Source organism: Mangifera indica, chromosome 4 (genome assembly GCF_011075055.1).
Source record: "Mangifera indica cultivar Alphonso chromosome 4, CATAS_Mindica_2.1, whole genome shotgun sequence".
NCBI lineage: Eukaryota > Viridiplantae > Streptophyta > Magnoliopsida > Sapindales > Anacardiaceae > Mangifera > Mangifera indica.
In genome coordinates, this window is record NC_058140.1 from 18,630,012 (window position 1) to 18,642,358 (window position 12,347).

Sequence of the window (12,347 nt, forward strand, 5' to 3'; positions counted from 1 at the left end):
ATTGATTTCGTTAGAAGGAGGGTCATGATCATATCCCACCATTATTCATATTTGAGAAATGTCAGCACAAATATATATGATCATTATATCGTATGAACTAGAAACGAAGAGATTAATAGCTATATCTTATGCTTATCTATTTGTGAAAGAATTTCTTGAACCAACCATCTGAGAGCTTCGGAAATCTCTTGTTCCCATCTTTGTAGTCTACCAAGTTGATTCCGAACCTCACAGAATAACCAGAAGACCATTCAAGGTCATCAAAAACTAAACTCTTTTAATGGCTCTTTGGAGGAACAGAAGGTGGCGGTGGAAGAAACCTATCCTCATCGGATCCTTCAGGACTTGGTCAAGTGGTAACGTGGCATTGTTAATCTCATCAAGGATCAAGCCCTGGAAAGAGAAAAAGGTTGGAGAAATTAAACGGAGTTTAATTTTCAAATTGAGTGAAAGATTATACTAACATAAGTCAATGAAGTATTAGAAGGATTCATTTTCATCCATTTTCAGTTACATAAACAGTAGGATTGCTATATTTAACTTGACGTAAACAAGAACATCCCTCAACCCCCTTGGATAGATAGTCATGGAGCCGGTCTAATATCGTTATCAATTAACCAATCATTATTGTTTTTTTCATTTTCTAACTCGTAAGTAAATAGAACCCTTGGATCGATTAGGATGCAAAATAAATGAGTCAATAGTCTTTGTTTATTCATACTTACGAGCTAAAAGTTGTGTCAGCAAGGGAATCCGTCAAAAATGTAATCATCCATGAATGCACCTGCATGTGAAAATTTAATTAGAAAATTAATTTCTTAAATGACCGAGAAACCAGATAAGCAGATGAACCTGCAACCCATAGAAATTGGGCGGAAAGCTGCAACAAACAATGCAATTATGCAAGCAGTTGCTGGACAAGGATCTCTCAGTTGTCATTACTGTTAAACTGTCCTCTTCATAACGATTACACGTATGTATATATATGTAGATACATACATACAAGAAACTATGATGTAACACTAAGAAATAGTCAAGTAATATTGAGAAACCAAAATATAAAGATTTGGATGATTTTATTGTTTTCATTATAAATACGCACCTTACTTCTAAAGAGGGCATTTGATTTTGATAGTTTAACAGACCAACTAGAGTTGATTTGGTGAGGATCTTTACACGTAAAAATGAGAAAAAAGAGAAGTATAATCTCATTTTATGAAATGATCTTCTACGAAACACGTTTCGTAATATGATGAAAGCAAATCAGTTTCCCTTTTTTTAAAATGCTGAGGTTCCTTCATCATTTGGCATCAATATGACTTTATTATTAAATGTTTTGTCTCTTATATCTAAACCAAATTATTTTTCAATGGATTTGTAAAAGGTGAATTCAATTTGAACTAAACATCACTTGAATAAAAATCAATTTAAATTTAACTTAAATTTATAATAACTAAAATAAATTTGAATTGATAAACTATATTGGAAAGAGAGAAAGATTGTCAAAGAACAAAAAGAATCAATGAAAAAGAGGATGAGCTACCATTGCTTTAGCACGAGTTTGGTTTCTAATATGGAATCAAACCCAAGTTGGTTCAACTTAAATCTACTCTAGGGTTGGCAATTAAATTGGCAGCTCTTTCTCCTTTTGTTAGGTACAATCTGTTACCCATTATTCCTAACTGCACAGAATTGTGTATTTGAGTTTTATATCTACTTTCCGAAATATTTCACTGGATATTAAATATTACAGTTTTTAGCTGATATGACTGAAGCATCAATAATGCTCATTTTACTTCTCTCAGTTTCAAACCTGGACACAGAGTGGTTTTGTCAGCAGATCTGCAATCTAAAATTCAGTTTGGAACATTCTGAATTTTCAGAATTTTTGTGGCCATCATTTCCTTTACAAAATGCACATCTAATTCTATGTGCTTTGTTAAAACATATAAATGATGACAGTAAGTAATCAATCTTCGTAAGGGCTTCCCATATAATAGTTTAAAAAGAAACCAACCATGTGAAATTTATGCAAACACAAGTCCACAGTTGGACTTTTCTAAGAAGGATTATGCAATGCATGGGCCATTAAAATGATGCAAACAATATGTATTTTAACATAAAAACTCCAGATGCAGTGTTTGCCCTATGTGCCTCTGCTCTAGCTAGTTAGAGCTTCATTGCAGCAACATAAGGTTTCACTACCTACCCGCTGTGTGTGCGTGCATGTATATACATATATGTACGTGGGTTCCCAACATATTCCTCACCTTTGCTAACAGGAGCAACACCTTCATGTATAATTTTTACAATATTCTTGGGGATATTGACTAAAATAGCCCCTTTTCTGTCTTTTGTACATATATAACCTCATTTTTTTTATTATACAAATATAATCTTTTTTTAAATTAACTTTGTCTTAAAAAAAAAAAAATTATGAGATTTGAGATTGATTGAATGAATTGGTTGGAGGGGTTGGCCAATTGGCAGGCCAAGTATCCGACTAATCAATTTTTAAAAATAAATTGATTAATCAACCATCCGACCAACTCTCCCATGGTCAAAATCATCAGAAAATTTTATATTTTTATCTTATTTTACCTCATATTTTAGTCTTAATTGGATGAATAGGTAAATTTTATGTTTTACCTAGGTGAATTTATGTTTAATTGGATGAGTATAAAATCTAAAGATATTTTAAATATTTTATATTTAAGACTATATATGTATAATAAAAAAACTATATATGTTTATAAAAGAAAAAAAAATTGACTAATTAATTAATATCCCATATTCTTGCCTTCCCCATCTATCTTAACTCCCACTGGATCGTTATTAAGACTCTTCAAACCTACCCAGAATTATCCTTCATTATTTATTTTTCTTAACTCACAGTGGATCATTATTAAGACTGTTCAAACCTACCCAGAGTCATCCTTCATTGTTTTTTTTAGTATTATCTGGAAGCCCTTCAACATGTACAAGAAGTCAAAAGTTTTTGTTTTTAGGCTTTTTCAATTTTCCCATAAGTCTTTCCTTCATAAAATTATTAGTGATTTGCTTATATTTCTTTAAAGTTTTATGACCCTTTTGCCCCCTTTTTTTTTCCTTAACATGAAGGATTTAATTTGGCAATGGGAATGTGTCGATTTGGCAAACCTTAAATGGGAAATATTCCTTTTATAATCCTTTATAATAATTTAAAATTTTAAATTAATAATCCTTTTATAATAATTAATTTAAGTTTAAATTTGCATAATTTAAAAAAAAAATTAAAAAATTAATAATAAAAAAAGATGATGACTAAAAATTATTTACAATATTTTAAACTTATTCTCAATAGTAATAATAATAATAGAAATAATTATTCAAATATTAAGGGCAATTTATTTTTTGTTACATCGAAATTAGCTACAGCTGCATGACTCCAACATAAGCCTTCACAGATGACCCCATAAATAAGTAGCCGCCATGCTCTTCAATTTCACTAACAGAGTCAAGTTCCTCTCCCTTATTTCCATGCAATACTTTCACAATCTGCCCCTCCCTATTTACCTTAACTCCAACAGGATCATCAAAATACCAACCACTCACAGTTTTAAGATCTAACTCAGTGTCTCCACTTCTTTGAATTTTCCCTCTTGCACTGTTGAGAGCTACCCAGAATTCTCCTCCATTGTCCATTCTAATGTTATCAGGAAACCTTGGAAGACTCACAAAGACTTCTGGAGTATTGTAACTTGTTGAATCTTGAAGCCAGAATCTTAAAACTTGAAATGTAGATGATTCAGCAACTAGAAGAAACGAATTGTCCTTGCTTAGAGCCACCCCATTTGGAAATGCTAAGCCTTTAAACATCAATGTTACTTTCTTGCTAGGTGGATCGTATTTCAATAGCCTCCCAGTTTTATCGCCTCCCATTACTGCGAACATATACTCTCTGCAGCATTCAAACAATTTGATGTCATTCATAGTAAAAATAGAAAAAATAAACAGAAGGGTACCTTCTTTGGTATCGGATGCTGCTGTCTGTAAAATAAACCACTCCAGTTTTGGAATCAATATCTAAAGCATTTGTGAAGCCGAAAGGGACTCCGTCGGCTGAAGCAACGAGTTGTTGGGCCTGACCGCCGTTGGGTCCGACAACCATTAACCCAAAATAGGCATCCGCAATGTAGAGATCACAAGTTGTAGGGCTGAATTTAAGGCCTAATGGTCTTCCACAGGTGGGCTCCATATCTGGGTCGGTTGACCAATCACATACCTCTCGTTGCCTATTCAAATACATATTCGAATTGAATCTTTTGACAAATAGTAAATATCCAAAAATAATAATTAATTTAAAAATAGTGTGGTACATGTTTTACCCCTTCAAATTAATTAGCACTCATGTTATGCATTTATGGTAATACTTGACAATGAAATAAAATTTTGCTTGAAATAAAAATGTTCAAACACAAATCCATATATCTACATGAAAGCTTTCCCGTTTCACCTTTCATAAAACTATGATTAGATTCGAATCAAATTTATTTAAACTTAATTTAAATGAGTCTAAAATAAACTCTATTTAAACAAACTCGAGTATAAACTATAATATGATAGTTAAATATTTTCAAACTCAAATTTAAAAGATATTTGATTTGTCAAGCTCATGAGTGTAGACAAATTCGGTACAAATCGACTAAAATAATACCGTTTTAATTACTACGCATCATTATAATATTGTTTTAGTTTTTATTTTGCTTGGTTATAGTATCGAATCAAACTCAAAACTCAATTCAACTTTACATTATAATCGAACGTGAGCTCGGTTTGAATATAGTCTTAGGAAAAACTATATATATATAAAATTTTGAATATTCAATTGGATATTTAGGTGATGTATTATAATTTTGAATTAAAAATAAAATAATATATAATCATATAATAACATATCATCTAAGTATCTAATCAAATATTCAAAACTAGATGAATATAATATCGTACGATTACATTAAAACCACAACGTGCAAATGAAGGAAAAGGTTTTGTGTTTTAATTAGTGTTGTCATCAAACATTTATTGTAATTGTCCCACCATTGAAATTGTCTCAAAAATTCAGAATAATGAAGAACACCCTTTTATGTCCCAAGAATCTTTGAGTAGACAAGTAACCATTTTAGGTCAAGAGATCAATTCCGATCCAGAAGAAGCATGGGGTTTCCCTTTAAAATTAACATAAAAAGTTAACGTTATTAATTGTGGGAATAATTTAAAATGTCGTCATAAACTTGCCTGTTTGGTGCAGTAAAAGCAAACTCAGTCCAACCAGCCTCTGGTCCTCGCCATTGAAGAATTCTGCCATCGGAAACACCAGTATAAGGGCCTTTGCCATTGCAGTCAAAGGTAATGCTTTCGGGACCCAACACACCAGGCAGCTCCAGTTGCCTGTAGTTCTTCAGGCCATCCATGGGCTGTTCATAACATACAATCTCAACAGGAGAAGTGAAGAAGAAGAAGAAGAAGAACATAATGGGGGACAAACAGAGTTTCTTCTTCATGATAATATTCAACGTGTGACAAGAAACTTTGCGACGGGCTCTGATAGAGCAGATGCTTCAGGTATTAATAATAGTCTGACAGGACTGCCTAGCTTACTCGCTGGTGTTGTGGGCCTCTTATGTTGCAGCTTTTCATGGTTTTACTAGCAATAATAAATTGGTATTAATGAAAGAGGTCGGAAATGTATTTGTTCAATTAACATTAATGGTAGGATTTAGCTTATTAAAAATGCATTCTATATGTAAGGTTACGTAGAAGGTTGTGTAATACAAGGAAAATTTATAAATTATAATTGGCCCAAAGATTTATTCCCATCAAATGTTGGGTGTATTCTCAAACTTTTATCAGTAAGATTTCAAAAATTTTTCACTCTTTTGTTAAAATTTTTTGATATAGTTAAAAGCAATATCATTATTTAATTAAAAAAATTAAAAAAACTAAACTTTTATCTTATTTCTTTCACTTAGTTTAAAAAACTAACAATTTTTCTCACTTAAAATTTGAAAAGTTACATTATCCCTTTTAGAGTTTGATTTTTTTCGGTCATCATTTTTTGACAATCATTTCATTTTGACCATTAATCAACCTTTCCACCAACTCCTTCTCTGATGGTTTTTAGGTGTAAAAACCATCTAAAATTTAATCGAAATGATTAGATGACATCACACAAATTTAGACTTGAAATAATTGAAAATACCACAAATCATAAATGGGAATAAGTCTTTTGACCATATTTGTACTAGCGAATTAATTAACTTCATCGTGTGATAATATATCTATAATCTACTTGCTTTTCATACGGGTTCTATTATTCTTCATAATCTCAATCAAGAGAATGAGAATTTTTAGGTACTTGGATTTCTGCAAGTACTTGAAATATTTGTAAGACTTATTCCAGGTCAACACAGAGTGGCTTAATTAATTCTTCCAGTTGTGGTTGGGAGGATCAACTGTCTGGAATTTATTTTTGCCGCCATAGTTGGAGTGCATGTTGCAAAACTTAAAATATCATAACAAAATAACAGTAGAAAGGACGATATCCAACAACATTCATAAATAACTTTATAATATATTTATATATTATGTGCCTAAAATTTATATAAAAAAAAAAAAAAACACGCACACACACGCGCGCGCACACACACACACATATACGTAAATATGGTTGAAAATGTTTTCACATTGATGACTGATGAGGTGGCGATTGCCGACAACCGTCTTGGCAAACTCGTCGTTCTTCTGTGAAACCAGAAGCATATGTCATAAATGAAGTCATTAATAATTCTGAAATCTAGATGAGATGAGATAATAGGCTACTACTATTACGGGGCAGGCAGGCCCTGCTCCTAGGCTAGAAGAAAAGGGACGTTCAAGCAGTTGGATGTCCCTTTCCTTCCAGTAGATAAATACGAAAATGGGTAAAGAAAGGTATGAAAGTTATATTGGTCTAATTCAATAAATAATAAAAAACATATTTAGTTATAAAATTTATATATATAAGTTTAATATGGTATTTTATTAATAATATATTTTTAAAAATATGATAATATTAAATATAATTTTAATATTTTTATCAATTTTTAATTAATTATTCAAATATAAAATATTTGATCGACCATTAAATTTAATATAATTTAATATATAAATAAGATTCAATTATCATTAAAAATTATTGAAGAGATTAGAGATTTAAATGATAAAAAATTGAGTTTTTTATTTTATATAACTATGATATAATGATAATTAATTGAAAATATAAAAGATATTTTCATATTTTAAAAAATTTATAAGAAAAGAAAAACATAAAAAAGGATAAAAATATATGTTTAATTTAAAAAATATATAAAATATGTGTTTATTATATTTTAGATTTAAAAATTTAAAATAACATATTTAAATATGAATAATTCTTATTTCTATTAAGTAAGAAAAGAATTTGGGGCATTGGGTGATAAACATGTGTGAGATTGAATAAAATATAACTCACATGCTAAATTCAAGAGTGTTTTTTTTTTTTTTTTTTGAGTAAGAGAATATATTAATAAAGAAACAATGGATTTGTAAGAGAGATTCAAAATCACCCAAACTCATCCTACCGGAGTAAGGATAGCGAGAAAGGAATCCAGAGGCGAACAAAACAGCGCCTAATTGAGACAATCTATATAAAAGAATTGGCAGGTCAAAATGCCAAGCTTTGGAACACAACAACAAAAACATTCTGTTACAATCAAGAGAACAGCAAACCCAAACAGTTTCTGTAGCATGAAGACCTCTTGGCCAAGAATGGCCCTTCGGCGGAAAAATAAAGTTGTGCAGGTTCTTGGTGATCCAATGGAAAAGCATCACACACCAGTTGGAACTGCGGTAAACTGACAACATTTTGTGAAGGTGCTGTACAAGAGTAGAATGCATTTTCTGCAGCAGAATATGGAAGCAGTCATTTGAATTTTGAAGCCAGCAGGACCATCTCAGGGAAACAACTTTGCTGCACATTACCAGGTGCATTCTCCAGGCGGAAAAGCAGGCAACTCTCCAGACCATTAGCTGAAACTGGATGAACTGCAGGAGGGTACCAGAACATGTAGCAAGTTACTGAGGCTTGGGCATGAAAACAGCAGCCAGGGTGGTTAAACCAGTAGAAAAATTGGAGATGCAGGGGGAGCAGTTGCTCAGGCAAACTGTAAATGCAGCAAGCTCATCAAAAAAGGGAACTTGTTTCTCAACAAACTTGCAAGCAAAATAGGCATCTGTAGCAGCAGGTTGGACAAGGAAGGAGAGAAGCACAATGGACTGAAAATCCTGGGCAAGAGCAGAAGGCAGCACCAAGAGAGACAGAACAGGTGTAATGCAGCTTGACAGATGTTCCAGGAGCAGAGTGCCGGGGGGTTGTATACACTGCAGCATCCAATTGAAACCTGCAAAACAGAACTCATTACTAATGAACTTTCTCCTATACAGCTTCTCCCTCCAAGGCATACTCTTCTTCAGCACAAAGTGACACCTCTTAACTGATTTCGCTAAAAATTGCATCTTGGAAGGCTCTGTCTCTGTGCCTTACCTCTAAGTGCCCACACAAATCTATAAATTCCCTTTCTCGACACTATCAATCTTTTTCTCTTCCACCTCAATCTCTATATTAGTACGACCCTTGAATTTTGATATAAATTACATGAATATCCCATTATATTAAATAAAGTGTTTCCTCAGGACTAATTAAAATGAAAATTATTCAACAACGATTATTCCGAACTTAATAGGAAAATCAAATCAAGGGTAATATCGTAATTTAATCTTTAACGAGTGGTTAATTCCGACGCGCAAATAACACTCTCCACGTCATATTTAAAAAGGCCAGGCTTCTCTTCGGCCTTCCCCTCACAATTATTTCATTGTCAAGAGAATATAGCCGTAAAAATCGTTCGAATCCTCCCAATTTTTATCTCAGTTTTCGGTAAGTGTTTTATTTTTTTTCTTGCTTTGCATTTCTTGAGTGGTTCTTTTATTGATCTTCCATTTTTCATTTCAGATTGTTTCCGTCGTCTTGTTTTTTAAGAAATTCTGAGGAGTTTTGACGTTTCGGTGACGTACCTGATATAAAGAATCGACAATCGTAATATCTGTAAGTATGGATTGGAAAATAGTGAAATTTCTTTCTGTGAAATAAATTAAGAATTGTTTTTCTTTAACAATTATATTACCTTTTTTTTTTTTTAATGAGTAGGGATTTGGTTGCTGAATTGATCATTTTAATATTGTTATATAAATATAGCTTGTTTGATACGGCCTTTTATCTTCATAAAATTGTATAATTATAATTTCTAAATGCAATGAGCGATAATGTCCATAATGTACAATTGAATTATATTAGTTACGGTCTCAAAAAAAAAAAAAATTAATCTACCATATTGTAAAACATGATATTGATTTTTTAAAATCAATTTTGTAAAGATAATTCTTTTAATAACTTAGTCTGGGGAAAGCATGAAAATCTTCTTTTCTTGGCTTCTTCATTGTCCTTCAATCATCTCAGAATCTGAAAATCAGGAATTAAATTTCATCTTTCAATAAAAAATTCTTTTTTTAATCTTTAATTGACTTCAGGAACTTTTACAATTTATATCTCATTTCAACAATTTGTTTGACTCCATCTCTTTGATAAGAATTTAATTTCTTAATTTTACCTTTATAAATTTTCTCAAATTCTTACTGGAGTTTTGGTATGCTCTGGAAAACATTTGTCATTTGGATTTGCTTTTCTTCAAATTATTTCAATTTATTTTTATTTGTTGATATGCTAATTGATGTTTGATGGTTTTGATCAGGAGGGACTGAATGCTCTAATGGAGTCTAAAGGTGGGAAGAAGAAGTCTAGCAGTAGTATGTCTTTATTCTACGAAGCTCCTCTTGGTTACAGCATTGAAGACATTCGACCAAACGGTGGAATCAAGAAGTTCAGATCTGCTGCTTACTCCAATGTAAGTTTATTATAATACTTTGTTCTGCATGCTGTAGTTACACCCTGGAATGACAAAACAATTATCTATGTTTGTGATTCTAAATCATATGAATTCATTTATCTTTCATCAACAATCTATGTTAACAGTTTTATTTTTATTTTTTTCCTATGCAGTGTGCTCGCAAGCCATCCTGATACTCTCCAAGTTTGTGACCTCATCACTTAACGTGATTTGTGAACTGTCATTTTGCTTTATTAGTGTTAAGTTTTACTCCCTTTTTTCTATCAACAACTTCCTCTTTCTCACTCTTTGCAACTGCACTCCCATTTGGGCTCTGATATACCTGCTGCAACTTTGGCACCACTGTAATTGCAAAGTACTTTTCAACTGTGATAGTTTTTGTTTATACTGCCATGGCAGTCTCTGCAATTGGTTTTGAAGGTTATGAAAAGAGGCTTGAAATAGCATTTTTTGAGCCAAGCATCTTTGTTGATCCTGAAGGAAAGGGCCTTCGTTACCTCTCAAAGGACCAGTTAGATGAGATTTTGGCGCCAGCTGAGTGCACTATAGTTTCTTCACTATCAAATGATCATGTTGACTCTTATGTCCTTTCAGAGTCAAGCCTCTTTGTCTATCCATACAAGATCATCATCAAAACTTGTGGGACTACAAAGTTACTTCTTTCAATCCCACCAATCCTAAAGTTGGCTGAGACCCTTTCACTTGAAGTACAATCAGTGAGGTATACACGTGGGAGCTTCATTTTCCCTGGAAATCAGTCTTATCCTCATCGTAATTTCTCAGAAGAAGTTGTGGTTCTTGATAGCTACTTTGGGAAGCTTGGTTCAGGCAGCCATGCTTATGTAATTGGTGGGTTGTACAAACCTCAGAAATTGCATGTGTACTCTGCTTCTGCAGATTTAGTGATCTCTTGTGACCCTGTTTACACTTTAGAGATGTCCATGACTGGCTTGCACAGGGAAAGGGCTTCTGTTTTTTATCAGACCCAATCAGGTTCGGTGGGTACAATGACCATCAATTCTGGCATCAGAAAGATTCTTCCATATTCCAAGATTTGTGATTTTGAGTTTGACCCCTGTGGTTACTCAATGAATTCAATTGAAGGGGCTGCTGTCTCTACCATCCATGTTACCCCGGAAGATGGTTTCAGTTATGCAAGCTTTGAAACGGTGGGTTACAATCTGAAAGAAGTGAATTTGGGTGAGCTGGTGGAGAGGGTGTTGGCTTGTTTCCAACCAAATGATTTCTCCATTTCTGTGCATGCTGAGGTTGCAGGAAAGTTTCTTGAGCAGGACTGTTTGTTGGATGTGAAGGGGTACTGTTGTGAAGAGAGTGGACTTGAAGAGCTTGGAATGGGCAGTTCAGTTGTCTTCCAGAAATATGGTAGGAGTGGGGGCAATGGCTGTCCTAGATCAACTCTGAGATGCAGCTGGAAAGAGGAAGAAGATGTAGTATCTGAATAATCGTTATGGTTCTCTTTTAAATTTCTTGGGCTTTAATCAATTAAAATAAATGATTGTTGGATGTTGTCTAATGATCAAATGTTTGTGTTGTGTAATGGTCTCTGTTAATTGTCTCGTATAAGTGGTCAATAATATTCAGATTTGTGTGGCAGTCTTGATCGTTTGTGGACTTATGTTGCATTCATAATGTATTGGCAGCGTTGGATTGATCTGACTTAATTGAAAATGGGTTACAAAAAATTAGTGTATGGCTTCGTTTGGATTCTTGGATACTTTTTATGCTTCAATCCTTCTCTTTATCATTCAGAATTTTATATATTATGTTTTGTTTGTTTGTTTGAGAACTACAATAACAATTCTGAAAGTAATAGTTAATCTGTTTTGAGGCTGGAATTCGTGTAGTCAGGGGAGAACTGCATGATCAATTGAGCATCTATTTAAGTTTAGGAAAGTTGTCTGGGACTAGCAATGGTGTGATTTAGATCCTCTCTAATCTTTTCAGTTTTCAGGCAGAACAGAAGAAACAGTAGCTTGAGTTTGTATACATATAATAGGGTCTACAACAGTGTACGGCTAAGTACTTTGGCCATTACGAATTTCAAGAAGAGCCTGATAAACTGGAACACAAATGGTTAGAAACAAGTTCGATTGTTGCCAGATGTAGACGACTAGCTAAGAAAACTAGCTTCCAGTATTTGTGGGAGTTAACATCTGGGTTACTTTTCCAGGAATATGTTTGAAAGACAGTTGAATCTTTAGATTGCAAAGCCAATTATTATAATTATTCCTTCTTAGCATCAAGAATTTCGAATTTGCATTTTTTTTTTTTTAGCCACTATTCTTTCACAAGTTGAAGTAGATC

At 33.0% G+C, this 12,347-nt stretch overlaps 2 protein-coding genes across 2 annotated transcripts; one reads left to right on the forward strand and one right to left on the reverse strand.

Annotated features, from left to right (window-relative positions):
- Window positions 1-3,344: 3,344 nt before the first annotated feature.
- On the reverse strand, window positions 3,345-5,576 carry LOC123214814 (protein STRICTOSIDINE SYNTHASE-LIKE 10-like). Its single transcript, XM_044634808.1, has 3 exons — window positions 5,278-5,576; window positions 4,005-4,274; window positions 3,345-3,940 (listed from the first exon to the last, which is right to left on the reverse strand). Exons 1-3 carry the CDS (start codon window positions 5,541-5,543, stop codon window positions 3,412-3,414), a joined length of 1,065 nt encoding a protein of 354 aa, XP_044490743.1. The 5' UTR covers window positions 5,544-5,576; the 3' UTR covers window positions 3,345-3,411.
- A 3,302-nt stretch (window positions 5,577-8,878) lies between these two features.
- Window positions 8,879-11,733, forward strand: LOC123212829 (S-adenosylmethionine decarboxylase proenzyme). Its single transcript, XM_044632039.1, has 4 exons — window positions 8,879-8,995; window positions 9,071-9,163; window positions 9,867-10,019; window positions 10,175-11,733. Exon 4 carries the CDS (start codon window positions 10,415-10,417, stop codon window positions 11,483-11,485), a length of 1,071 nt encoding a protein of 356 aa, XP_044487974.1. The 5' UTR covers window positions 8,879-8,995; window positions 9,071-9,163; window positions 9,867-10,019; window positions 10,175-10,414; the 3' UTR covers window positions 11,486-11,733.
- Window positions 11,734-12,347: the final 614 nt, after the last annotated feature.